Below are 27,265 nucleotides of genomic sequence, written 5' to 3' on the forward strand. Positions count from 1 at the left end.
CCTGTCAGATAGTTGTCATCCCTTACAGGCTGAATTTCAGATGTTGCCATCTGGATCACGCTTTAAACTCCCCAAAATTCATAACCAAGATATATAAACACTCTTTTGTACCTGCAGCCATTCTACTTAATGCTATAAAGAACCATAGATAACTTATTGACTTACTATTTATTGTTAACTGGTTTTTTTTTTATTGTTTTTAACTATGCCTGCAAGGCGATTTCTATATTGTGTGTGATTTGTACCATACTATCTGCTGCACAACAAATTGCCCCATTGGGGGACAATAAAGTTCCTTGAACTTGAACTTAGGTAGCTAACTTTAGCTCTTATCTGATGAACTACAAGGCAAACGTTTTGTAAAGATGTGACTTTAACTACAAAGTTGATAGTGTGAAGAATTCTGAAGGGGGAATGTGTTAGGGGAGTACGAATTCTTAATAATTATAATAACTGAATTTATTTCACCGTATTACTAGTACAAACTAGACCAAGAAGTAGCACTGAACCGTTGACGCTACCTGACTCGGTCAACGGTTATAAACGTTGCTTTTTGTTTTAATGTATATAATACATTTCAAAACTACAAATCAACCCTACTGCAATCTTCCGGTGGTTATCTCGTTCAGTGTTATACTATCACGCTACTACACCTCGAACCGTTATTCATAATGGGAACGTTTCTAAAACATTCTTTATATTAAAGGTTACCTCTTTGCTGGGATAAACCATGTTTAGTTTAGGCAGATGTTCAGAGTCTTAATTCATTCAGTAAAGTCTTGTTTTAATGAATACAAACCTACATTTTCATTGTACAGGTACAATAAGTTACCCATAAGGAGTGCCATGACTTTCATTTTCAAAGCAGAATGAACATACTAGTTCCACATTTCTTAAAATTTACAATTTGAATCATTGAAATGAGGCTGCAAACATCACACTGTAACTCTACATTTCATACATAATATATAATATACACACTGAGGCATCAGCTCTTTTAAACAACAGCCAGTGTCTGTATGGTAATTGTCTGGGCGGTTGGCTGTTAGAGTGATGGACAGACATGAGGAAAGGACATTTTATTGCTGGTTGACAGTTAATACACACAAAGACACAACATGCTACACGGATGCTTTCTGACTCCGCTCGATGGCCATCCTTTCCAGCCGCTCGGTGTAGAATCCATTGAAATCCAGCCTGTGAAATCATAACAGCAGAGTTAGCAAATTATCATTATCATTTACAAAAATATCAAAACAGTAATGATCATTTTCTACAATAACTCAATCTATACTGCATGATGTCGGAAATAAATGAAAACCAATAATTGGATGGTAAGAAAAAATAAATAAAAAAACTGGTTTGCTTTACTTAAAAAAAATCTATAAAAACTAAAAAACACAAAATAATCAAAGTACACGTCAAATACATTTCTCCCAAAGATAGTTTCTGTCATTTTAGGTAGTTCTGATCACGCTGATGTTTGTTCAAGTGTTCATTTTTCCTGATACGTTTGGTTTTTATTAGTTATCTGAAGCTATTAAAAGGGATTGAAACGTCATGATTGACAGGTGGGATTGACTCGCGATTGGTCGGGTGGGACTGCGATACCGCGGCTCCACCGCCCGATCACTACTGCGCAGACTCTGGCTTCAAAATTACTAGATGGCAGCGCCCGTACCCGGGAGATTTTGGCAACACTTTTGTACAGTGGGAGGAAGTGGAGACGCGTCGTCCATCTTTATTTACAGTCAGAGTATTACATGCAAAAACAAAAGCGCTTTACCTGTAGATGATGCTGATCATGCTGTGCTCACAGTCGTTGGTGCTGTAGATGCTCAGCTTGTCCAGCAGGTCCAGCAGCAGCATGCTGAAGTTACTGTCAAACTTGCTGATGGTGGCTTCAAAGCCTGCGTCTGACTGGAGGATGTCCGCGTGCTCAGCTAATAACTGAAGCAGCCAAAGAACACAAACATGTTACTTGAGACATGTTGAGACGCAAAAGCTGCATTTGTTTTCATGCACCAGTTGTTAATATAGCACCTTAGTGCTTTTTTGTACAGCATTTTCATTTTCTGGTTCGGATGCTATGTTGAAGAGCTTTTCAATAAGTGTTCACATTTCCCAGTCTAGTTGTTTCTCTGATGGGGGCAGGCATGGCGATGAGCGTTCTGGAAATACCTTTGTGGTCAGCCTCTTCTTCTCTGCCTCCTCAGCATGTTCGCTCCGAGTGGGAGGCCCGTCCATGGTCCCTTGTTCCATGGAGAGGCGGTCTAACCTCATGCTCTGAGTGTACCGCTTTAACAGCCAAGACAAGAAAAACATCTTAGTACGAGGATCTGATCCTTTTCATTAAAGGGGCAGTATGCAGTCAGGGTTCATACGCATTTTAACCAATACTTTTCGGCAAATTTCCATGACTATGTATTCCTGAAAACGTCAGTCGACATTATACAACAAGAATAAAATTCTGTGTTAAAGTTTACCCTCAGAGGTTTAACAATAAAATGAATGACAATTTATGTGGTTCATAGTGGGATTCATAATATCTCTCCCCGAATACAACGTTGAGGTTAAGACGACGTGAAAATATATTTATTAATGACATATTATTATACTGTGTTAAAAAAAAATTCCATGACTTTTCCAAAACTTTCTGGGTCTTTAGGTTTCCAAAACCTTTCCAGGCCTGGAATTTGCATTTTTCAAATTCCATAACTTTTCAAAACGTATGAACCCTATGCAGTTTTGGCCGTTTCTTCGCTTTTGCTCACAGGTTTCTCTATAGAGCTCCCCCTACAGCTTCAGAATAGATATTTTTGCAGCTCCGATGTTTACTCGTGACCCATCGCTACCTTGTTCTTATAGCTAGCCGGTTCCTGTAAGCCTATGTGTGCGGTGCCGTGAAGCAATTCGTTACATCGCGAGACCTGATATCATGCAATACTTCCTGATGCTGAGGCCGGCGGCCCAAAGTTGCAATGGTGTTTTTTCCGCTCACAGGCGCTAGTGGGGAGCGAGACGACCACCATTCAACCTGAAAAAAGTCATAACCATTCCAATGACTCCGAAGCTGTTCAGTTAAGGTAAATTAAGCTAAAAAAAAAAACTGCATAGTTCCCCTTTAAGCCAAAAAAGTTAAAAACTTTCTGTATAGAAATTACCAGCTTTCGTACTATGGGGTCCATGGAGCAGGCGCTCTAAAGACCTAAATTAAGTAATTGTATTGTCTGTCTCTTCTAAACTTTCGAAAGGTTATCGGACAGAATGGATCAAATTCTGATTACGATTCATTTTGCGGAGGTCGTGACACTTTAAAAAAGTTATCCACCGATTTAAGGACGTCTCTTAAGTCTATAAACCTATAGAAAAAAAAACTCTTTTTGGGCCCCATGGCCTCATGTGATGGACACGGAAGATGTAAATCCACCGTTTGGCCGCTATTTCAAATTGGCTTCAAAGCCTAGCACACTTCCTGGGGGCCTGGTTTTAACTCCCTTCACTATTGCATTTCTGTACAAATCTTGTGTTCAATCGAAGCAGAACATGAAATGCAATATGAATACTTTAAACGATTAAGTCCAAGAGCGGAAACAAGCGGCTGAAAACATTTCCTCTTTACCATCCTGTCAACAAACCTGCATGCAGTTTGTGAACATGACGCAGACAGACATGAGTTTGGAGAAGATCCTGAGGAGCTCGGGGTTGGTCAGCATGCAGTCCTTCAGGCAGTTGTCCAGGAAGCTGGTGTGATGGCAAAGCACGTCATCGATGTTTGACGCCTGGAGAAGGAGAAGACAGACGGTCAAGCAGAAAAAAACGGCTGTCAGCTGGCTGGGTTTCTGTTACGATAACTGTGAGCGATCTGGGCCGGAGAGCTCGTTCACTCACCGTTTTCAGGTTGTTCTCCATGATGTGCCAGGTGGGCTCCATCACCTCAAACATCATGTAGTACTGGATGTTCTGCACAAAGTTGAGCATGCGCTGTCGGAGGGCGAATGCAGCAGAAAACCTGCATGCAGGCAGTTTGAACAGAGTGTGAGACATAATGCTGTTTTTTTTATTTTTATTTTTTATACATAAATTCACCTTAAATTCTACGTCAACTCACCATTTGGCAGAATGTAAGGAGTACAGCTTGAAATCTTTGCTGCTGATCCACACGTTGCACAGCAGCCTCTCCACATGTTTGCAGTAAAATATGTGTCTGAACAACATCTGGTACCTCGTCAGGGCTTTCCTGGAAAATGAATACAAATGAAAGGTTTTAAAATGTATTCATAGATTACTTTTCAAAAGTTACAAAGTGCTGTCTAAAAGAGGATATCAAAATACACAAGAATAACAAAATATAATAAAAACAGAACCAGCAAATGTCGAGCATTTTGCTTAAAACATGACCAGAGTACAAACGATCAACGTTAATTCACTGTATCGACAGCCATCCAGGTTCGCCAGCGCGGAATTGTCGCCACGGAGAGCTTTCCGTGGTGGCGATAGGGTTAATCTGCTTTGTGTGAACTCGTTTTGGCTTTAATGTAACTGACGTTCATTTATATGTAAAAGTAGAGTGCACTCTAGTTTTAAGAAAACAATATGAAACATATAAATGAGATCCAATCAACAGGCAGAACCTGTTGATGATGAGTGAGAGCGGCCACTTGACGATGTAGTCGAAGGAGAAGGCCTCCAGCCCGCTGAGGGCCACGTCTGTTGATTCCGCGTTAATGATGGCCTTCTCCTGTTTGGTCTCGATGGCCAGCACCCGCAGCAGCTGAGTGATGACGTCATGAGGCATTAAATCGATCTGTGGAAAGAAGAGGGGAAGTTTAAGTGAAACAGCATTGCCCATAAATCATGAGATCGGTCTGCGAGTGAAGGAAGACTTAATAGATTAGTAATGGAATGATGAAGGAATGGTCAGCTGTTTAAAGCTTTCGTTTTGTTCCCTGTAATTTCTATCTATTTGAATTTACTTTGCAGGGATTTTGTCCATTTATTTTCTGCTGGTCCTTCTAACTCTGGCAGTTTTACTGCATTGAAGTTTACTGAGCACTAGGGTTGCGTGATACATCGACTCAATATCGTTATCGCGCTAATATTATATCAAAAGTGGCGTGATAAGTATGCAATATTTTGTGGAACGCTGCGTCCCGTCCGTTGGCTGTGTGGCTTAGTTGCGTACGATTTAGAGCCTGCTTGAAATGCTATAATGATCCTGTTTCATTGGCCAGTTACCTTGCCACTTGCACATGTTAGTGCACGTCAGCGCACGGGTCCACTACGTGACAAACCCTGTGGAGCGTACCACGTGTGGCCATATTTCCACAGAGTGACGGTGTAAGTGAAGAAATACATGTAGATAGAGATAACAAAACGGAACGAATCAGAGAAGAGAAAGACAAGTTGTGTCCTGTTCTCTTTATTTATTTCATACTGTACAACCAGTACAACATGTCCTGTTCTGTAGACATGGACCTCATTTATTTATTTATTTATTTATTCATGTTGTACCAGTCCAATATGACAGTCAGTTGAAATAAACCTTGTGTTGTATTTTCCCATAATCTTTTTTTTTTTTTTAAGATAATTTTTTGGGGGCTCTTTCCCTTTATTATATAGTGACAGTGGTTAGACTTGAAAGGGGGAGAGAGATGGGGGATGACACGCAGCAAAGGGCAGCAGGTTGGATTCGAACCCGCGCCGCTGCAGGACTCAGCCAACATGGGGCGAACGCTCTTACTGGGTGAGCTAGAGGCCGCCCCCATATTTTCCCATAACTTTTGTAATTTTACGTACGTTTAAAAATATCGAAATTAACATCGATATCGCAATATCACATTTTGTCAATATCGTGCAACCCTACTGAGCACATAGTCTGGAGCTTTCTAGTCTTATTTCCACCCACCTTGAGGTCGTCTTTGAAGGGGTCTGTGTTGGCTGTGCTCATCCTCAGGGCCAGCTCCAGCAGGGCTTCTAGTCTGGTAGGAACAATGTCGTCCACCGGCTTCTTCAGCTCTTCCTCAGTCAGGTCCATGAAGTGCACAAAGAAATCACCTTTGTCCATCAAAAAGTAGTGCTTGATGGATCTAATAAAAGAAACACAGGCCGATATAGTTTCATAAGTACATCAGTAAATCACTACATGCAAAGATTATGGACATGCAAGTCTAATATCTAAGGGTAAGAACTACAGACAGGTGACAAATTAAAAGAAAATACTTGCAACACAGAGTCCATTTCCGTTTTTTAATCTAGACATAAGACTTTTTATAAATGTCGTTTTTGACTCTGGAAAGGAGCTTATGTCATTATTATAAGATGAAATAAATGCAGATGCTTTCATACAGGACACAAGGGCTTTTGAATTCAACGCACAAACGTTGCAGCATCACATCCTCTCGCTCGGTTATCTTTCCGGTCACCCAATCTTTATAAATTACTTACAAATACCATTAACTATTTACCTCAGGCGTGAAACCAGCTCCTTCTCCTCCATGAGGAAGGCCAGCAGGACCTTGCTGGCGTAGTTGTAAGCTTTCTCTATCTGCTCCACATAAGCCCTTTCCTTCAGGGTGTACAGGACCTCCTTAGCATCAGGACACGTCACATCGCGGCCACATTCCCGCACCACATTGAGGTATTTCCCTACGCAACAACAGAGAAGGGAATTCAATCTTTTGTCTCAAGGAACATGTCCACAGTGGTGGGGTATCTTTCCTGGAGGAATCGCCCCACTTCCCTGCATTGGATGCTTGATAGTCTTGCCACTAGCAGTTATCAGTTTCTCTTCAATGACCAATGAAAACAGGCTACACCCTCCGAAAACCGCGAAGGCTGCACCTGATTGGACGAATGCTTTCTCGTGGGGCTGTCTGCCCCCACATTTCAAACCTGACTAACACGGCAGCTCGTTTGGAAACTTTCTATTATTTTACGAAAATAGTTCACCAAAAAGTGTTTCTCAAAACATTTTATGCAAAAAAAAAAGTTATGCAGTTTCTGAATCAGTCTTCATTTTAGATTGACGGTCAGTTTAAGAGGGTTTAGAGAGGCGGCAAGTCGAGCTGAACGCCTCTGATTTGCCTTGACCTTAACTCTGTGCACACGAGGAGCGGGCAACTCTGCGCCCCGTCTCTTGAAGTTTGCGACGACGCTACCAGAAGGCATTGCAAGGCTGCTTACATAGACCGTGAATGGGAAGCATGGAAATGACGCCCCCTGTGAACATTTACCTTAATAAAGGCTCTTAGAATGTTTAACATTTACTTTTTTTGTTACCTGTGCTTAATATTTTGTCTGCCATTTTCTGTAGAAAGGAGGGAATCCGATGTTGTACGATGGTGTATCTCTGATCCCAGTACTTATCGTTGTAGTCCTCCTGAATTTTTTCTTTCTGCAGCTCATGCTCTTCCACCATGAACTCGCTGCGAGGACACACAAACATCAGATTTGAACACAAAGCAGATACAGTGGTACAAAAGTGTGTTTTCAGATTAAACTGTACCTGTATGGATCCTTGATGATGCCCCTGTAGATCCACTTCTCCAGGATTTCAAAGTAAGGGACGCTGGCTGCTTTAGTGAGGTAGAGACACAGCTCCTGAGCCTGGCTGTCACCCGTGTAGTTGAAGGTTCGATCATGAAGAAGACTCAGTGTCGACCCCCCCATACACTCTCCTTTATCTACCGAGGACGCTGTGAAATTAGTGGAAGGAAAATAATTTTTTATTTTATTTTAATTTTTTGTAAAGTGCTAGTTATCTAAAGCTATGAAAAAGTAAAAGTTTGGTTAGTGCAGTTATCTTCAGGAAGAAACTTAATGTTTCTAGCAACCCTGTCGTGAAAGTAACAGTAAAGCATCACCACATGCTACAACACTTACTGGTTTCATTTTGAATTGTTTACTGATGAAATACAACAGATGTAATGTCAACATCTGTGTCCAATCTGCTGGTGTTGTTTCTCTAAACCTTGGTCAGAGCGCCCTCAAGTGGTCAAAATGAGCCCTTTCCCACTGGCCAAAAAAATCCACCTAGGCTCACTAACATCTGGCTTTTGTCTGCAATGGGAAAGGTGTCTATCAGCTATTTTTAGCAGGTTTACCGGTGTTTCAAAAACCTGCATATACACACGAATTTCGGTGGAAAAAAGGCTTTTAACTATCCCCATGAACCAAAGACGCAAAACTCATGTTCTCAGACGCTTACCAATGGAGGCCAGTATCTCCATGGTCCTCATGGTGGGCTGGATGTAAAACCAGAGCTTCTGCAGGGACAGCATGACCTGCCGCTGGAGGTGCTCCAGCTGCGTGACCAGGATCAGGTACTCCTTTATCAACGTCCTCATTGCCGCCGTCAGCGCGTGGTTCACCTGGCCGTACTCGAAGGACGACTTCTCCTCAATGAAGCTGAAGAAGAAATACAACACCGCCATCTAATCATCTGTCCTCGCTTAGAAATGTATGTGAGCAGATGACACACTCACCGTGTTATAGTGGAGTAATACGACGCAACCGGTAATATTCTGTTAACCAGCTCTTTGATAGACATGTCCAGTGTTGAATCGACAATGAAGGAGCGGTTCTGTCTCCCCAGTACAGGCTGAGCTGTGATGTCTCTCCCATCAACTCCAACCAGGACAAACAGCAGATCCTCCACCAGAGCTTGTTCCTGAGCAGGCAGGGGCATCGTACCTGGTCGCAGACAACACCGTTATGAATACTACCACCAAGTACAAGTACACTTAGTTGATGTTTCAGTATTTAAGGAACATTTAATAAATGAGCTAGTGTCTTGCACATAGACTGTAAAAATAATGAGCAAAGCTTCCGGGTCTGAAAAGTGAAGCCAATGCGCTGAATTCTAGCTAATTTCCAGCAGGGGGCGACTCCCCTGGCTCCCAATAGAAGTCTGTTTCTATAGAAGCCTATGAGAAAATGACCCTAGTACTCACTTGATTTATTACCTCAGTAAACATTTTTAAAATGAGTTTATGGTCTCAATCGCTAGTTTCAAGTCTTCTTCAATACAGCATGATGTTCATTTAGTAAATTATGGTCCCATTTATTTTAAAATGGACGATAAAGCGGGGGATGCTTTAAGCGCGTGGCTACACGATGACCCGTCAATCAGGACAGAGCCTTAGCGATGCTAACCATGGCGCTGTGTACATTAAAATAGACCTGAACTCGTCTTGGGGTGTTGTCCGTGGTTCATCTTAAACGTTGACCCTCTCACAAGACCAAAAAACATGGGCGTCACTGTGTGTTTTAACCTCATCAAAGTAAATTGGAACATTAGGTCGCCTAAAAATCGGCCAACGTAGCTAGCTACTTAAGGGAAGGTTTGCAGATTCTCTGTACTGCCGTACATGCAGATGAATGGTGGCAGTACCCGTAGGGCCGCAATTACCCGTCGGTAAATCTACACTGGATGACTCCTTTCAGAAGGGTTGAAAATCAGCAACGTTACCTCTTTAGCGTTTAGCTAAGCACAGCACCATGAAACCATAAACAACCCTGGCTTGGCTGCGTCATCCTCCCCAGCTCCACCCTCTCTTTCAAGAATCACCACATCTGGTTTAAACCCCCCCACCCCCCCCAAGATGGCGACTCCCAGGCTTCAAAACAGCAGTTCACAAACCAATGGGTGACGTCATTGATGCTACGTCTTGCAGCAGACTGCATGTAGCAGAAATTAATTTCAAAATGTTTTGGCTTACCAATAGCCACAGCTGAATCTCCTGGAGGGGTGGGGCTGGTGATGAAGTCTCCGAGGAGAGCAGGACGGTCGTACACCCAGTTAGGAAACACAGGGTTGGGCTGGGTGGGGTTCTTCTTGTTGTGTTTGTCTCTCAGCATCTTCCGTGTGACTTCAGCAGGCTGCAGGCAAAAACACAAAGAGTGACGGGAGAATTTAAAGCAGCGGCAGATATTACATTTAAACTTTCTATTCAACAGCAGGTTGCACCCGTGAAACGTAGGTCTTCAGGCAAGAATAATATAACAGGGGGAGCTAGCTAATAAAATATTTGCCCTGATCATTCAAATTAAATTCATGCTAGAAGAGAACTAGTTTGTACAACCGCATCAGAAATCAAAAGCGTTTATAGCTGCTCAACAACAGCCACACTGGAAGGCGGAGTGAATAGCCGATCGTCACAGAGAGTGGAAAAATGCAACAGCTGTTTAATTGTTGGATTAACAATGAACATTTTCAGACAGTCTCTCCTGGAACTCACAGTGTTGCACTCTTTTACAACGAGGCCTTTGTTTGATATCTATCGGTTTCCTTTATGACGTGTGCAGTGACACATCCTACAGTTTCACGAGCCAACCGAAACCTTCAGATCGTTTGCATCGGAGTAAGAAACGCTCACCAGAGGAGCGTTGGAGCTGGCCGTCACGTTGCCGAGCTTCTTTCGCAGCTCATCCAGTTCCTGCATGGACATCTTGGTGCTGGTCTGAGGCAGAGTGTAACTGGTAGTTGTGGTTGACGTTGTGTTCGCTGATGACTCGGACCTCTCTTTGGCATTCTGCTGCAGAAACTGGAGTGTCTACGAAAAATATACGGACAAAGCTGTGAGATATTGGATAAGGATGGTCGACTACTAAGGTTCTATAAGACAGTATTTATAACTTTTATTAACAAGGAGGAAATCAAACTAAGCCACTTCCAACACCTAATGATGAGGTTTCAATCTTCTCTTTCTATTTATATTAGTCTTGTTTGTGTAGAAAAACAAATCATTTAAAATTTCATTTAAAACACCAAAGGGTGAAATAAATTGATTTGAAGTAATAACAAAACCATACAATTAGCTGGTTGTTAATGACGTATTACCTCTTTATCCTCACAGAGTTTGGAGAGCAGATAAACCAGAGGGTCGAGGTTTCGCACATTTTTGGACTTGAGCTCCTCGTACTTCCTCAAGAAGTCTTCTGGGGTTTTAGAGAACTCTGCTAATTTGACCTGAAAACAATATAACAGGCAATATATAGAGAATAACAGTAAGAACTTTAGCTGAAAAATGTTACACAAACTGGTGTTGAAAGACAAAATATGCACACAAGTCTAAATAGAGCTCTAATGTCTGCTGCCAGTTGTTGCAGGAACATCTGGCCAGTGATGCCTGTTAAAGTTTATAAACGCATCACTTTCGAGATATTATGGTCAATTCTGTATGTTCCAGGACTTTGTTTCCGTGCCCTGAAAGGTGTACTAAAGCCTTCCTACGTGGGTAACACCCACCTTGGCACTGTGAGCAGACACTGTGGTTGTAACATAGGGAGTCCTGTGTTTCTGCAGTAGGTCTATGTAGCCCTCTGCTCCATCACCTCCCCGAACATGAAGCAGGCTGAGCAGCTCGTTCACATCATGGTGGATCCTGAACTCACTCATGGCTCAGCCAGCTGAAATGACAACACCACAAGAGTACCTTAGCCCCATTAACAGCTCATATCAACATTAGGCTATTTGCTCATAATGACAAAACATCCCCCGTAGCTGAGCTGAGTAGCTACATGCAGTTATTTAGGCTTTGTCTCAACCAAAGATTTTAAAGAGTTTAAAGTGATGCTGAGCTCAACAGTTAACGTTATATGGTGCTAGCTTGCTAAGTGGCTAAAGAGCCAGCCCCGGGTAAAATGAACTATGAGGATGCTAACTGCGTAGCTAGCTAGCTCACCCCGAATAAAACAATTCGCCGCAGAGTTATAACAACGTAACTCAGTGATAATTGCCTTATTACAGGTGCAGCCCAAGTCTCGACCAAGCACTATACCTGACAGTCGTGTCTGCTTCAATACAACAGCAAACAGGGCAGGTACCAAACGCGCCCACCACTAGTCAAAATTATTCTTCTTCTGCTGCTGTAATACCCGCAGCGATGGCGCCACACTGCCCCCATCGGTTAAATATCGACGCTACAACTTTAATTTATTAGCTAATAATAATAATAATAATCATAATCAGAACCATACGGAGGCCCATTTCATGTTATGAAAAAAGATCCTCCTGAGTACTTTTCTCAAAATAATGAGTGACTAATTTTCTTAAAGAGGGTGGCAGTAGGTCAGTCCGTATACAGGGCCCTTGTCGAGGCACCAAACCCCAAACTCCTGTGTATAATAATAATCAATCAATCAATCAATCAATCAATCAATCAATCAATCAATCAATCAATCAATCAAGTATATCGTAATCTTAATGACTTATTTAAAGTAACATTAAACAAATAGTTGTTTTGTTTTTTTAAGTAAATTGTATTTTGTACTTATTTGTATTTTTAAATTATTGGAATTGAATCTTATTTAATTTGATTTCCTTTTAATTGTTTCAAAATACATATACTTGAGAATAGGGCTGGGCGATATGGAGAAAATCAAATATCACGATATTTTTGAGGAAATACCTCGATATCGATACTGCAACGATATTGTAGTGTTGACTTTTTTATAAATAATCATCAGTAATGTGGATATAATGACTAAGTGGATAAAGGCAAATAATAGAACAGTTACAACAGTCTGGTAAGATCAGAAAATGACATCACTTTACTGTAATGCAGCCTTTAAAACTAGGAAAAGACAACAACTTATGTTATATCACGATATTACGATATCCAAACTCTAAGACGATATCTAGTCTCATATCACGATATCGATATAATATCGATATATTGCCCAGCTCTACTTGAGAATATAATAGAACATATTGTTTATGTATATATGTGTGCATCCCTATATTTAACTTGCACTATTTCATGTCTTATGTCTTAGATTCTCATCTAGCCTGAAACCCAAGATTTTCAGTGACAATGACTGCTTCAAGTTCTGTAACTGTTGTGCATCTGACAAAAAATAACCCGAGAAGCTTAACGAAAACATTTGCTTTTATTTTGAAAAATGACGACACAGCGGAAGTAAACAGTAATCACGTTACAACCCGGAAGAATTGCCTCTCTCCGATTAACGTTTGAATAGACTAGAATGAGCAATTTATCTCGGGAAGAAACGATTAAACGCGATGCTGCTAACATCGCACAGCCTTTGAGAGACATATCCGTGTCTTAATCTTCGGTGCCGTCGGAGTCACAGGCGGTCGAGTGTGAGCAGCAACGCCCTGATGCCAGCAGCCACCCCGTCGGAGAAAAATACCCTCGCTCTGTTTACAAATCGGCTGGGAGACATCGTTTCCTCGCAGTGTGTCGTTAGCTAGCTAATCGTGCGGTTGTGTGTGTTTTTCAGACGAAGAAAAAAACATGGCTGAACTGCATGTTGTGGAACAGAGCGGCACTGCCACCATAGAGCAGCCCGAGCACCGCGATGTCCGAGGCTCGGTGCGCCTGGCGTCGCCCACTCTCGTGGTTCCTCCGCCGCGGAGCAGCCAGCTCAGTCCCGGCGGGGGGTCGAGCGGCAGTGGCGGACGCACCGTGTTCGGGTTCCCGGCGAAGAGCAACCCGAGCTCCCCGTCCGAACCGGTGGACAAGCCTGGCTCGCGCTGGGCTCGTCTGAACGTCGGCGGGACCTACTTCATTACGACCAAACAGACGCTGTGTCGGGACCCCAAATCTTTCCTGTTCCGACTATGTCAAGAAGACCCCGACCTGGACTCCGACAAAGTGAGCACATAAAGTCATAATAACGATTGAGTTGTTTGTAGTAGAGCAGCAAAGATGAATCGATTAATCGATCAGTTGTCAACTATTAAATTAATCTGCAGCTATTTTGATAATAGATTAATCGTGTTGAGTTATTTTCTATGAAAAAATTAAAGAGTTTCTGATTCCAGCTTCTTAAATGTGAAGTTTGAATAGTTTCTCCTCTGTGACAGTAAACTGCAATTCTTTAAGTCGGGGACAAAACAAGACATTTGAGGACGTCATCTTGGGCTTTTTCACCATTTTATAGATCAAACAACTAAACGATTAATCGAGAAAATACTCAACAGATTAATTGACTCTGAAAATAATTGTTAGTTGCTGCCCTACTTTACTTTTCAGACAATATATGAAAGTAAAAATCCAGTAAAAAGTATGTGTGGATCTTAGAAACGAGCTTCACTGTTTCCTTCATGTTATTTATAAATTTGTCTTAATAATAATGTGTTTTTAGGCCAGTGGTGGAAAGTAGCATTTACTCAATTACTTTGAGGTACTTAACTTAAGAATTTCCATTTTATACTACTTTATACTTTTACTTTGCAAATTTTGTACTTTTTACTCGACTACATTTATTTAATAACTTTAGTTACTTTGCGGATTCAGATTAATAATACAATTTTTTTAATTATGATGTATTATTATAGGTTAAGATAAAACTCTACAGATCCCTGGGGGGAATTCACAAGTTACCCAGCAGTATACTTGTACTGTACTTATGACAGACCTTTTTGTTATAGAGTAAAATCCTTTTTAACCTGTAACGGCTCCAAAATTGCCATTGCCAAACTAACCAGACTCCATTTAAATAAACAGTACTTTTAGCCAGCACATTTGCACATGTAAATGGGTGAATTAAGGGTTTATTTCAACCTAGTGTCGCTTTGCCGGACCCTCCTCCGAAGCGCGCTGGAGGAGGGTGAATGGAGCAATCCCAGAAGTGGAACGTCAAGCATATAGACTAATTTGAACCAAACCAGAGTGGTGATTGTTGGAACATTGGAAAGACAAGTCAACTTTCGATGAAGTGTGTTTTACGATGAAAAAAATCATGTTTATTTACATGGAGTCTGGTGGGTTTGGAGATTTCTGAGCGGTGTCTGGTTAAACAAAAATGATTTGACTCTTTAACAAAAAGGTCTATCTCTTTGGGGATCCTTTCCATAATGTTGTCAGACACTTCGAATAGTAATCTAGACTCAGATCAGTGGCAAAAAGAGCACTTTTAGTGAACGGAAATTGAAGGGTTACAATTGTCCACTAACGTTACATTGCAGCTTGTTTCGCCGCTGCCCACTGAAGCGTTCTTGTTTAATACTGGACCAATTTCAAAAATAGTTTTTCCCATCAGTCACTTAGACACAAAAAAATTGTAAAATAGGGTTGGAAAATACAGAAGTTTTCCCTTTAATGGAATGAACTAATTCTTCTCCTTTCTGTAATTTTTTTCCTGGACATTATTGGACTCAACATTTTTCCCTCTTCCAATTTCTGCAAAGTGACGACAAAACCATTCCTCCTCACAAAATGTCGACCCTTTATGTTTTTCCTACAGGACGAGACAGGAGCCTACCTGATCGACAGGGACCCCACATACTTTGGCCCCATCCTGAATTACCTTCGGCACGGAAAACTGATCATGGATAAAAACCTGGCCGAGGAAGGTAAAACGTTTTGATCCCTGTTGCTGCAGGGTTGATATCTGTTGGAGAACATCAATTTAGAGCTAATAGAAACCAAACGACGAAATCTATTGATACGTATTTTTCATGTCAGGTGTTCTTGAGGAAGCCGAGTTCTACAACATTGCGTCTCTGGTGAGGCTGGTTAAAGAAAGGATACGGGACAACGAGAACCGGACATCTCAGGTACAGAAAACGGAGACCGATAAATCTGTACACCATTAGGATTCAAATAACTTTATTTGTCCCTGAGGGCCAATTAGGAGGCATGAAGAGTAGCACATAAAAGGACAGTTCACAGACAAGGTACAAATACAAATAAATATATAAATAAGTACATGGTATTGTATAATGCTGTCCTTTTTAAAGTGCTATTCCAGTAAAAGTCAGTAAAAACCAAAATTAGAAAAGGTGCTGTGGTGCAGTTCTTAATTTTGAGTCTGAGCACGGGGTGGTAATGGATGCTGGATCAGGGAGGTTGGGAGTTTAGAAGATGGACCGCCCTGGGGACAAAGGTCGCCCTTCTTCTCTGCGTCCTGCAGCATAGGCAGCAAAGTCTGCGTCCCGAAGGGAGCCTCTCAAACACCGTAAAGAGAAAAAAAAAGACTTTCTTCGGGTACAAACATAACCAAAATAGCTATTTGTGTGCACATTATTGATGTTATTTTCTCTCTGTGTGTGTGTTTTGTTTACGTCCCTCAGGGTCCTGTGAAGCATGTGTATCGAGTGCTACAGTGCCAAGAGGAGGAGCTCACACAGATGGTCTCAACCATGTCGGACGGTTGGAAGTTTGAGCAGGTGCAGAAAATACAGCTTTTTTTTTTTTCCCTCTCTCGTCACGTTTTAGTTCAAAGCTGCTGTTTGGAGAAAGGCCTAAAACTTTTTATTAAGACATATGTAATATCATTGAATTCTAAGAGATTTATTACTAGAAGATAAAACATTGGGATGCCATTTAATTCATGTTTGGGATCAATATCAAACCTCAATATTGTTTTGAAGTGCTGATAGTTAGCATCATGTCAGGTCACACTCAAGGCTGCTACTAATGATTCATTTTCTTTTTAATTTGCTGATTATTTTGTGTAAAATGCCCATGACATAAACAATCCAGCCTGTTACATTGGCTCTGGAGGTGACTCGTTTTGTGCAACCAACAGTCCCAAACTTAAAGATATTTAATTATCACATTCTAAGAGACTTTATTGTCTTCTGAAACCACAACAGAAGCTGGAGACAGCGCATTTTGGGCATTGTAGCATAAAGAATTACTCTAAAGATGAATGCTGGTATAACATAACTGCATCAAATATGTTATTTATACAAAGAAGGGTGAATCAAAGTGAACTCCCAGTGATAAAATGTGAGACACCGACATGTTTCAATTCTCCATCTGATACATGTGAAATCTATCTCAAAAGTTGCTTATATAACAAAGCTGAATTTACACCAGTAACATTATATTCACTGCCCAGTGACCAACAAGGACAACACAAGGATTATGTACTTCCGTTTACTTTGTTGAGAATTGCTCTCTAAACAAGGGTTAATACAGCACCTTAGTTCTTGTTTGTACAGCATTTTGGTCAGCTTAAACTGTGTTTAAATGTGTTCTAGAAATAAACTTTACTTACTTACTTTACAAGAAACAGGATTTAGAGAGCAATTCTCAACAAAGTAAAGGGAAGTACATAATCCTTGTGTTGTCCTTCGGGTCACTGGGACCCGAAGGACCACACAAGGGTTAACATGACTTTTATCTTCTATAGATCGCTTCGTCATTCTGTCAATAAAATGTCTACAAATAGAGAAAAATATGATGCACGATTCCCCAGAGCCCAAGGAAATGAATTCAAATTGCTTGTTATGTTGGCTCAGTAATCTAAACCCCAAAGACATTCAATTTATAATTACTAGTACAGAGCCCGTTGAAAGTGTGCCTGTTTGGAACGGCCGATTGCTTGGCCTGTGGTATTGCTGCTTGTAGAATTCTTCAAAATCAAATTGTACCCCAAAATTACTTACTTACATTTTGTAATCACAAAATATGACAATGAAAATGTGGAGTAATCAGACATTAGCGTCATGGACTCATGGCAGTGCGCTACCCACCCGGCCCGTTATGAGAGCTAATCAGCACATATCTGTGTTTATCAACCACCTGTGTGTGTGTGTGTGTGTGTGTGTGTGTGTGTGTGTGTGTGTGTGTGTGTGTGTGTGTGTGTGTGTGTGTGTGTGTGTGTGGGCGCGCGCAGAGAGAGAGGTAGGTAGAGAGAGAGAGAGAGAGAGAGAGAGAGTTGTCTGGTGTCGTATGATCGTTAACAAATTTAACATTTCAGCAGAGGTGTTCATTTCCATACAGGTTTAGTAGCTTGGCGGTTAACGGTGAAGTAGGGGATTTAATTTGCGGGGGTATTTTGGCGACGGTAATGTTATTAGTGTAGACTTAATTAATCCGACCCAGGGTGCTGTGTCTGCCCGTTTCAACTCTGAGATGTTCTCGCATTGCACAGCGCTGTGAAGGAATAATCTCAGAGATTACGTTATGTTCTGCCAGCTCACAGACATTTAATAGATATAAATGCAGGAAAAGAGTCAAAGGCTGTAACGCCCCCCCGCTGTTGTAAAGCGTTCTGCATGTGGCGTCTGCGTGTGATGTGCAGGTTACCTCCCTATTTTTGCTCCAGTGACTTCATTGAAAATGTCAGGGAACTTAATATTTCTACCTTTCGTCTTTTTTCCCCCCATCCTCAGCTTATAAGCATCGGCTCCTCTTATAACTACGGCAACGAGGACCAGGCTGAGTTTCTATGTGTAGTTTCCCGGGAACTCAACAACTCCACCAACGGCATCGTCATCGAGCCCACCGAGAAGGCCAAGGTGAGCTGAAACGTCTGCTGAACACCAGTCGCTCAAAACCATATCCTTTATTTTTCTATTTGTTAACAAATCCCATGAAAAGACCCAAACCACCAGTGAATTCATACTAACAAGTATTGTCTGTGCATAGAAATCCAATATAAGTTACATTATTTTATACTTTCTTTGGTTACACTTTACTTGAAGGTATCTACATAAGAGTGACATGACACGTCATGAATGTGTCATGAACATTAGAAACAAGTCATAAACGTTGATGACATAACGCTTCTGTCAGTAATAAGTGTCATTCGGTTTGTGTCATGACAAGTTATGGTTATGGTTAGGCTTAGAGTTAGGGTTCATGTGTCATGACACTCTTATGTAGATACCTTCAAGTAAAGTGTTACCCTTTATTCTTTAGTTTTGTCTTTTTTCTTTTTCACATCTTAATGCCTTTTTAAAATAATAAAATCTGAGAAGGGGAAAAAAGGTTGGGAAACACCGAACTAGAGCCCCAAATGTGGATTAATTCACCACTGAAAATAGTCCGCGACAAATGAACTATTATCTCCTCCTCTGTGACCAGCTGTTTCAGGAAACTGCTTTATTTTTTCTTTATTTTTTATGAAACTACATATTTGTGAGCCGTGTTTCAGGATTTACGTTTTCAGTAGGAACCTGAGAGCCACAGACTCAGAGTAGGAAAATCAGAAAGTGCTGACAGACGGACGGATTTCGTGAGCTTAGAATTATAAGGTTCTATCTCCACTTTTGGCCGAAATTGAGTTTTTGACATAATCTGATCCCTTAGGTGTTTATTAATGCCTGTGTGGTGTTATTTTTGTAAAAAAATATTTTCTTAGTTAGTTATTAATAAAATAAAAAGGTTCCATCTCACAAAATAGCTGGGATGTAAAAACTTTGATGCTCAATATCTCAGAACTACCCTAAACGGAGATAGACCCTTATAATTCTCAGCTCACGATTTGTTGACAATCAGAAAAAGATAAAATATCAGCAGTAAGGCTGAAACTAAAAAAAAATTCTTTATTGATAAATCTGTTGATTGATTTGATAATTGTTTAGTCTAAAAAATGTCAAATTGTGTAAAATGGTTCACAAACAGTTCAAGACATTCAACTTAAAATCATATTAAAGATCCTCACATTTGAGAAGCTTGAACCTGAAAATATATGTGTTAATTTCCCTTTTTTAAATGACTTAAAGGTCCCATGGCATGAAAATGTCACTTTATGAGGTTTTTTAACATTAATATGCGTTCCCCCAGCCTGCCTATGGTCCCCCAGTGGTTAGAAATGGTGATAGGTGTAAACCGAGCCCTGGGTATCCTGCTCTGACTTTGAGAAAATGAAAGCTCAGATGGGCCGATCTGGAATCTTCTCCTTATGAGGTCATAAGGAGCAAGGTTACCTCCCCTTTCTCTGCTTTACCCGCCCAGAGAATTTGGCCCACCCATGAGAGAGAGAGAGAGAGACATCATGGCTTTCAAACAAGCAAAGTGGCAGTTGGTCAAGGCCACACCCCCACCCTCCACCTTGCCCCCCCCCCCCTCTCCTCCTCAATAGCTACAGACACAGAAATGGCAAATCCTAAGGAAAGCTCATTGTGGGACTGGCTCTAGTGGCTGTAATTCTGCACCAAGGCTGAATTTCGGGAAAAAGACTTCAGATACAGTATTAGGGGACCACTAAGGTCTATATAAAAGAGACTTCAGATACAGTATTAGGGGACCACTAAGGTCTATATAAAAGAGACTTCAGATACAGTATTAGGGGACCACTGAGGTCTATATAAAAGAGACTTCAGATACAGTATTAGAGGACCACTAAGGTCTATATAAAAGAGACTTCAGATACAGTATTATGGGACCACTAAGGTCTATATAAAAGAGACTTCAGATACAGTATTAGGGGACCACTAAGGTCTATATAAAAGAGACTTCAGATACAGTATTAGGGGACCACTAAGGTCTATATAAAAGAGACTTCAGATAGAGTATTAGGGGACCACTAAGGCCTATCTAAGAGCACCATGTCATGGGACCTTTAAACAATGACTTGATCACACCAGCTTCAGTTAACCTTCGCACAACTGGGACATTTTAAGGGACTTGTGTGTCATTCACTCACTTTATTCTTCCTTCTGCCTTCACAGATCCTTCAGGAGCGAGGCTCGCGGATGTAAAGAGACGCTGAGCTAAATAACACTTTATCAACAAAAACAAAACAATAACATGAACATTATCTCCAGTTTTCATCACGATCCGTGAGTTTACCCTCCTCCTCCTCCTCCTCCTCTTCTACCATCGCCGCCTTCACCATCGTCATCAACCCCCCCCCCTCGTCCCTCCTCCTCCTCTGGTGTGCCTTTCCACAGCGGGGGGGCCGCCCGACGCCTCCCTCTCCTCCACTGCTGCAGCGCCACCCTGATTTGTCTTCCCCTCCATCGCCGGCTGTGGAACACTTCAGGGGGAAGTTTTAAAAGGGATTACAAGTGAGTGGTTTTCCTCATAGCAGCTTTAGTGATGGTCAGTGTCACTGCGGTGCTTGTTGTAGCCCGTTGTTATTGTGAGTGGATGGACGCCGAGCACAGAGCTACTATGAATCATCATCTTCATCGTTATCATCATATATAATATATACATATTGGCTCCTCAGGACTCTCAAAGGACATAAAGGAACGAACACAGCTCCACTGACTGAGCCTCTATACCTGAATCTGTTAATGAAGTGAACGCCCCGCCGCGTCCCTCTGCGCTCTCTGCGCTCCCAGACTCCTCGGCTGATGTCTGAGGGCGGGTCGCGGCACAACACAACCGAGCCAGGAGGTGGAGCGTTTTCATCCGCTCTCTCTCTTTCTCTCTCTCGTCATTAGAAACCTCTTAAACGAGCGACAACATCTAACAGGCGTCCTGTCTCGGAACATCACGACATCCTACTCCTCCTGGTTCCTGTTCCCGGGCTCGATTTTTGGTTTGTCCTCCCCAGGGAGAGCATTTAGGATATTTCCACGCAAAAAAAAAGAAAGAAAACCAATGCCTCAAAAAAAGACTACACCTGTGTACAATTTGTCAAGGCATGTGAGGAATCTATATATATATATATATATCTATATCTATATAGGCTACATGATGAAATTATATGAAATGCATATGGTGGAATTACTGATTTCTGTATCATAGTTGTCATATATTTACATATTCTTGGTGGGTGAGTCTATTTAAATGATGGGAGAAAATATCATATTTTTTTTTCATAACCAGTTGTCTTGAAGGTTTCCCGCCCGGTAACACGGATATGAGTACGTGGATGCAGTGCCTCTCTGCTTTCTGTCCAGGACTGAAATATCACAGTGTTTTTTTCAGCTGCACGTTTTCTGTAGTGTTCCTCGAAACGTTTTCTCTTAGATATCCTACCTTTGATCTCTTGCATATCTTAAAATTGTAATTAGGGATGCGGAAAACTGTGGTTGCCATTTGTCCAGGCGAGCGTGGCGTGGCGTGGATTGGACCGTGGCCCGTTTGTATGCTGCCTCAAACCTCTTAAAGCACCCCTCTCTCCATGGCCTTGTGCTAATCTCAATATTCACTCACTTTGCAGCTGCCTCTGTTGCCGGTCCTCAACTTAATGACTGTGTTGTCTTACATTCATGCAGCACTTGTAGCAACTGTGTGACGCAAGCTGAATTTTTCTTCTCGCCCTTAAAGCCCTGAGATACCCGAGCCTACATCATCACAGAGATTTACAGACTGTAAGCGAACCTGCCACACAGGTTCAGTTTCCTGAGCTTCAGAGCAAAGCCTTTTATTTCAGATGTTATGTGACGTTGTTTTTCTTGGCTAAAGTATATTTCTCTTGAAATGTACTTGACATTAAGTTGCGGTGTGATAGTGCTGATTTAAACACTTGAAACAACATTGGAGCAACGTGTAAATACATATAAACTAGCCTGATTCTATCCCTCTGAACCGCTGCACATAGCTCCGATTTTATATAGAAACTTAACGATTCTCATGCTAAATATATAAAAGTATGTGTTCTTAAATTTATTTATAAGTCATCTGCACTTTTGTGCAGGTAAACAGAATTGGCTTTTACTTCAAATGTGCATTTACAAAACCTGTAGTGCTGCAAGTAACTTGAAGCTGAAGTCAATTAAGTGATTAGTCGATTAACAGAAAATGTATCTGCAACCATAACTTGCTTTTCTCTGTTTTATATCATTATACTTGTATTATCTTTGGGGGTTTTGATCTGATAAAACAAGACGTGTGAAGATGTGTCTTTGGGCTCCAGAGATATGTGACATTTTGACTTTTTTTTTAGATTAAACTTTTAATCGCGTTATTGAGAAAGTAATAGGTGAAATAATCGTTCGTTGCTGCCATAGCAGTCACCAAACTGTAGGGCTTCAACTTATGATGGTTTTCATCATGATGACTCTTTTTATTTTATTTTTTTCCTTCAAAATAATCAATGAATCGTTTAGTCTATAAAATCAATCACTTTATCATGTGCACAACCGAGAAGCAGGGAAGCAGCAGTCGTTGGCAATAAAACTCAGGCTCAAATATGTATAAAAATAAAACAAAATGAGAATCCAAACATAAAATAGTGTGAGCTAAAATATAACACATACAGAGAAATAGACACTATAACAATAAAACAAAAGAAAAGAAAAAAAAGAGAGAAAATTAGAGGAGGAGCTTGAGACATGGAAACCATCCTCGGTACCATCTCACCTCCACTCTTAAAATGTCAGAAAATTGTGAAAAAAAAGCCAAATGCAAGAAGTTTTTGCCGGTTAATTGGCTGAATTTTTCCCTCGATCGACTAACCAATTCATTGATTAATTGGTTTCACCACTTCACCCAATATAATGTTGTTACTGGTGCATATGCAGCCTTGTTATATGAGCAACTTAATGCAAAGTTTGAGCCATAATTTACACATATCAGATGGAGAATCGAAGCATCTCGTCGTCGCCCATCCTGCAGACTGAACTCGCGTTTTAAATCGCCGTCCCTAAAAGCTAAATCTTGAATCATTTTGATACACCCTTCTTTGTATAAAGAACATATTTGATGCAGTTATGTTATATCAAGCATGAACAAATAAGAGTGCGAGAGGAAAAAAAAAATAGCTGTGCTCTTGTCCCTGACGTTCAGTCAGGCTTCCGAGCTTAAACTTTGATGTGACCTCTTCTTTGTTGTTTTTTTTTTTTAGGTTTTCCTCTCGCGTGTGTGTGTGTGTGTTGTGCAGTTTTATTCTGCTAATCCGAGTCGTGAGCACACCGCGTGCTGCTAAAAATGCCCAAACGGCTCATTGAGGAGCACTTTTTTTCTCCGTCGTTGTCTCTGGGCCTTTTTTCAAAGCACCTTGGGTGTCTGTTTCCCCTTCGTGTGTGTCCAGTGTTGTGCCTTTTGACCTGTGTTGTGCACAGTTGTTCTCCCCTCTTTTATTATAAGGTGCCTCTCGTACCTTTTTAAAAAAAAAAAGAAAAAAAAAGCCAGGAGGCTTCTCCCTGAGGTATGAGGTATAATGTGGTCTTTAGCTTGTTTTCTATGTTTGATGTTTCAGTGAGAGGCAAGCCAAACAAATCCACTGTCCCCTGCATTATTTTATGTTTTATGATACCGACAAAACTGAAAATGATTACCAGCTGCTGTCTTTGTGCAATTTGCACAAATTCCACCCACAGCCCCTTATCGCTCCTGGAGGTTCAAGATTGTGTCCCAATCTGCTGTAAACACTGGTGGTTGGTGGTGTTGCGTTATGTTTTACCAAACTGGGAGGGAAGCAGGGAGCAATAGACAGCAGGGAGACCAGTCAGAGCAGATTTTCCCTCCTCTGCTTTTATCTTCAGTCAGCTTCACTTTGACTATTAACTCGCCCGTCAGTGGGCGTCTTCGTTCTCCTTGAGTTGCATGCTGAAGCCATCTCTAATGATCCCATTCTTAGATGTATGTAATCAACCTTTTTAAAGCACTTACTGTACCTGTCACCTTTGTGGACCCAGTTATATCTTCCCTTGGTTGCGTAGCTCAGTGGTTCCCAAACTGAGGGGGAGTCCGGACCCGAAGAAAGAGATTACTCACAAGATGGTTCAAAAGATAGGACAGTCCCTCCAGAAAAACGTGATTATGCGATCGCATAATTCAACGCATAATCAGCCAAAGTCTGCATATTTATGCGGGGGCCGCATTTTTTCAAATACGCCGCACTTTCGCCGCATAAATTGCCGATTTCCGTGCAAAATATGCGAGGCTTTGCATGATTTCATAATCCCCGCATTTTTGTTGCAAAAAAGTCCCATAATATATCTTAGCAGAAAGTTGAAAAATTTTGCGTTTACTTCACACAAGAGCAGCCATTTTCCCCTGTTGACATGGGAACGTTATGAAGTGACGTAATTACGCGACGTGAACATCATCGAAAAGCAGGGTGTTGGGGGGGGGGGACTTTTTTTTCTCTTTTTCATCAAACTGCAGTTTTTGCAAGTTCCCACAATTTCATCGCATAAATATCATATAGCATATTCCATTTTTTAAGAAAACGTGCCGCATACTCAAGTATTTTTGCCCGCAACAACAACGAAAACCTACTTCTGCTTATTGTTTTTCATTCTTTCCTCTAATTATTATGTTTTATTAGCCATGCTAGCAGCGTGCCTCTATCGTCCAAACTCAAATTTCTCAGCAACTATTGCAATGAAATGTTGCGCGGACATTCCCGGTCCCCAGAGGGTGAATCCTACGGACTTCGATGATTCTCTGACTTTTCACCTAGCGCCACCATGAGGTCAAAATTTCAATGTGTGCAATACTTTGGTTCTTGATAAAATACCTCCCAAACTGTTAACATTGCCATCAGCCTCAGCTGTTCTTTGTGCTACAGTAAGGTGGTTAGCAAGGTAAACATTTGCTGCGTTCACGTGCTCCTCGGATCGTTCTTCTGACTTGGGTGTGTTCATGAGCTTTAACCCTTGTGTTGTCTTCACGTCAACCTTGGACTTTTTTTTTTTTTTAGCTTCTACACATTTTCAGCGCTTATTTCTACGTCCCATTTTTTCTGATATAAAACAAAAATTAAAAACGGGTCATTTTGACCCGAAGTTAACACAAGGGTTAAGTCGTAATGTGGAAACAACATGGCGTCTACAAAGAAGTCGCGTTGTATTGTATTGCTCAGAGCGTTTAAACAACACGTTGATGGCTGTTTCCAGTCGTTTGGTTGTTTGAGCTTCATCTCCATAAAGCATGGCTGCCCCTTCGTCTCCGTGAAGATTCATATTGCATGCTGAAACAGTTTGAAGCTTTATATTTTGTCCCAGACTCGTTGTAGCACCAGTACACTCCCTAAAACCACTCAAATATTTTGCTTAACCCGCTAACTTGCTATCAGGTTAATGCTCAGAAATAAGTTTTCTAACTAATCTAAGTCACTCAACGTGCAACTAATGGTTACTAACGGTAATACCCTATTACAAATAACATGCGAAACATGTATATGCAATACATGAATTAATTAAACTTTTCTTAAAGGGGCGCTATGCAGTTTTGGCCATTTCTTCACTGTTTTCTGGCTTTTTGCTGTCAGGTTTCTCTATAGAGCCCCCCTACAGGTTTCTCTATAGAGCCCCCCTACAGGTTTCTCTATAGAGCCCCCCTACAGGTTTCTCTATAGAGCCCCCCTACAGGTTTCTCTATAGAGCCCCCCTATAGGTTTCTCTATAGAGCCCCCCTACAGGTTTCTCTATAGAGCCCCCCTACAGGTTTCTCTATAGAGCCCCCCTACAGGTTTCTCTATAGAGCCCCCCTACAGGTTTCTCTATAGAGCCCCCACAGCTCCGATGTTTACTCGTGTCTGAGTCCTGTCTCGGTCAGTCTGCCGTTTCCTCTTCCTCTGTTCCTCCGACGATGCTTTCCGAGCTTTCTGCTTCTTTTTTGCGGCTCAGCCATGACGATAGTGTGAAAAACTCCATCGCTACCTTGTTCTTATAGCTAGCCGGTTCCTGTATGGGGGCGTGCAGGCCCATGTGAGCGGTGCCGTGAAGCAATTCGTTACATGGCGAGACCTGATATCACGCCATACTTCCCGCTGGCCGAAAGTTGCCAGGGTGGTTTTTCCGCTCACAGGCGCTAGGGGGGAGCGAGACGACCACCATTCAACTCGAAAAAAAGTCATCTAACCATTCCAGTGTCTCCGAAGCTGTTCAGTTAAGTTAAATTAAGCTAAAAAAAAAACAACCTGCATAGTTCCCCTTTAACATCAACCCCCCGTTGACTTTTGTCCGCCTTGTTTCTGCGTGACGTGTCGTCCACTCGGCACGTCGTGTACCAGACTTACTAACCCTGACTTTCCAAGTTGTTGTTTTTTTTTTTTCAACTTCACCGCGTTCACGTGAATTATCGCAGTCAGGAACTCATTTTTTCCGATTATTCCGATGCCACATGAATGCAGCAATTATACCCGCCAAACAGTAGCTACTGAACTCAAAGCCTAAGAACAGCCTTTCAGAGCTGCTAGCATGGCTGTAGAGTTTTGACCATATTTCTTGTTAATCACCAGACATATATATATATATATATATATATATATATATATAAGGAACTGAACTGGTCACAACCGATAGACTTATTTTAAAAGATCACAAACAGGTTGGGAACCACTGACCACTTGCAGCGTGATTATCTGAACATTTTGAATCAAACACCCATTTTTTTTTAAACAAAAAAAGAACTATTGCCCATTATTTTTTACCTTCACAGGCTCTAGTTAGTCTACAAGATAATGTGCAATCTTAACAAATCTGCACACAAAAAAAGAAAAATATATCTCTGTCGTTTGGGCACGTGAAAACACGAGAGCATGCATTGTTCTAGAGATTATGATGTGTACTGTGTACTGGGTTTATTCTGACCTCTGTGTTGGTGCAACGTGTATGTGATGCATGGTGGGGGAGCAGAGGGACGGCATGGCTCCGTGGTTTGTAGGTGTAGCTTTCTTGTTGGTCTACAACTAGACATGTTCTCTCCTC

The 27,265-nt window shown here is 41.4% G+C and overlaps 2 protein-coding genes across 3 annotated transcripts; one reads left to right on the forward strand and one right to left on the reverse strand.

Annotated features, from left to right (window-relative positions):
- Positions 1-763: 763 nt before the first annotated feature.
- tubgcp2 (tubulin, gamma complex associated protein 2) lies at positions 764-11,897 on the reverse strand. The gene is made up of 18 exons (XM_039789242.1): positions 11,784-11,897; positions 11,252-11,412; positions 10,844-10,972; positions 10,380-10,556; positions 9,723-9,882; positions 8,487-8,694; positions 8,210-8,409; positions 7,508-7,697; positions 7,282-7,427; positions 6,468-6,648; positions 5,909-6,089; positions 4,635-4,807; positions 4,112-4,240; positions 3,892-4,012; positions 3,639-3,782; positions 2,182-2,298; positions 1,787-1,950; positions 764-1,197 (listed from the first exon to the last, which is right to left on the reverse strand). Exons 2-18 carry the CDS (start codon positions 11,399-11,401, stop codon positions 1,122-1,124), a joined length of 2,646 nt encoding a protein of 881 aa, XP_039645176.1. The 5' UTR covers positions 11,402-11,412; positions 11,784-11,897; the 3' UTR covers positions 764-1,121.
- Positions 11,898-12,929: 1,032 nt separating this feature from the next.
- On the forward strand, positions 12,930-22,566 carry kctd2 (potassium channel tetramerization domain containing 2). Of its 2 annotated transcripts, XR_005637869.1 has the most exons (7): positions 13,263-13,622; positions 15,217-15,325; positions 15,438-15,529; positions 16,046-16,141; positions 18,098-18,223; positions 20,381-20,719; positions 20,884-22,566. XR_005637869.1 is itself a non-coding variant. In XM_039788779.1 (6 exons), the coding sequence occupies exons 1-6, from the start codon at positions 13,263-13,265 to the stop codon at positions 20,408-20,410; spliced, it is 813 nt and encodes a 270-aa protein (XP_039644713.1). In that variant the 5' UTR covers positions 12,930-13,262; the 3' UTR covers positions 20,411-22,566. The 2 variants fall into 2 exon arrangements, 1 of the variants encoding a protein (XP_039644713.1); XM_039788779.1 differs by having other exon boundaries at positions 12,930-13,622; positions 20,381-22,566.
- The last annotated feature ends 4,699 nt before the right edge of the window (positions 22,567-27,265 follow it).

The sequence above is a fragment of the Perca fluviatilis genome, chromosome 21 (genome assembly GCF_010015445.1).
Source record: "Perca fluviatilis chromosome 21, GENO_Pfluv_1.0, whole genome shotgun sequence".
Lineage (NCBI taxonomy): Eukaryota > Metazoa > Chordata > Actinopteri > Perciformes > Percidae > Perca > Perca fluviatilis.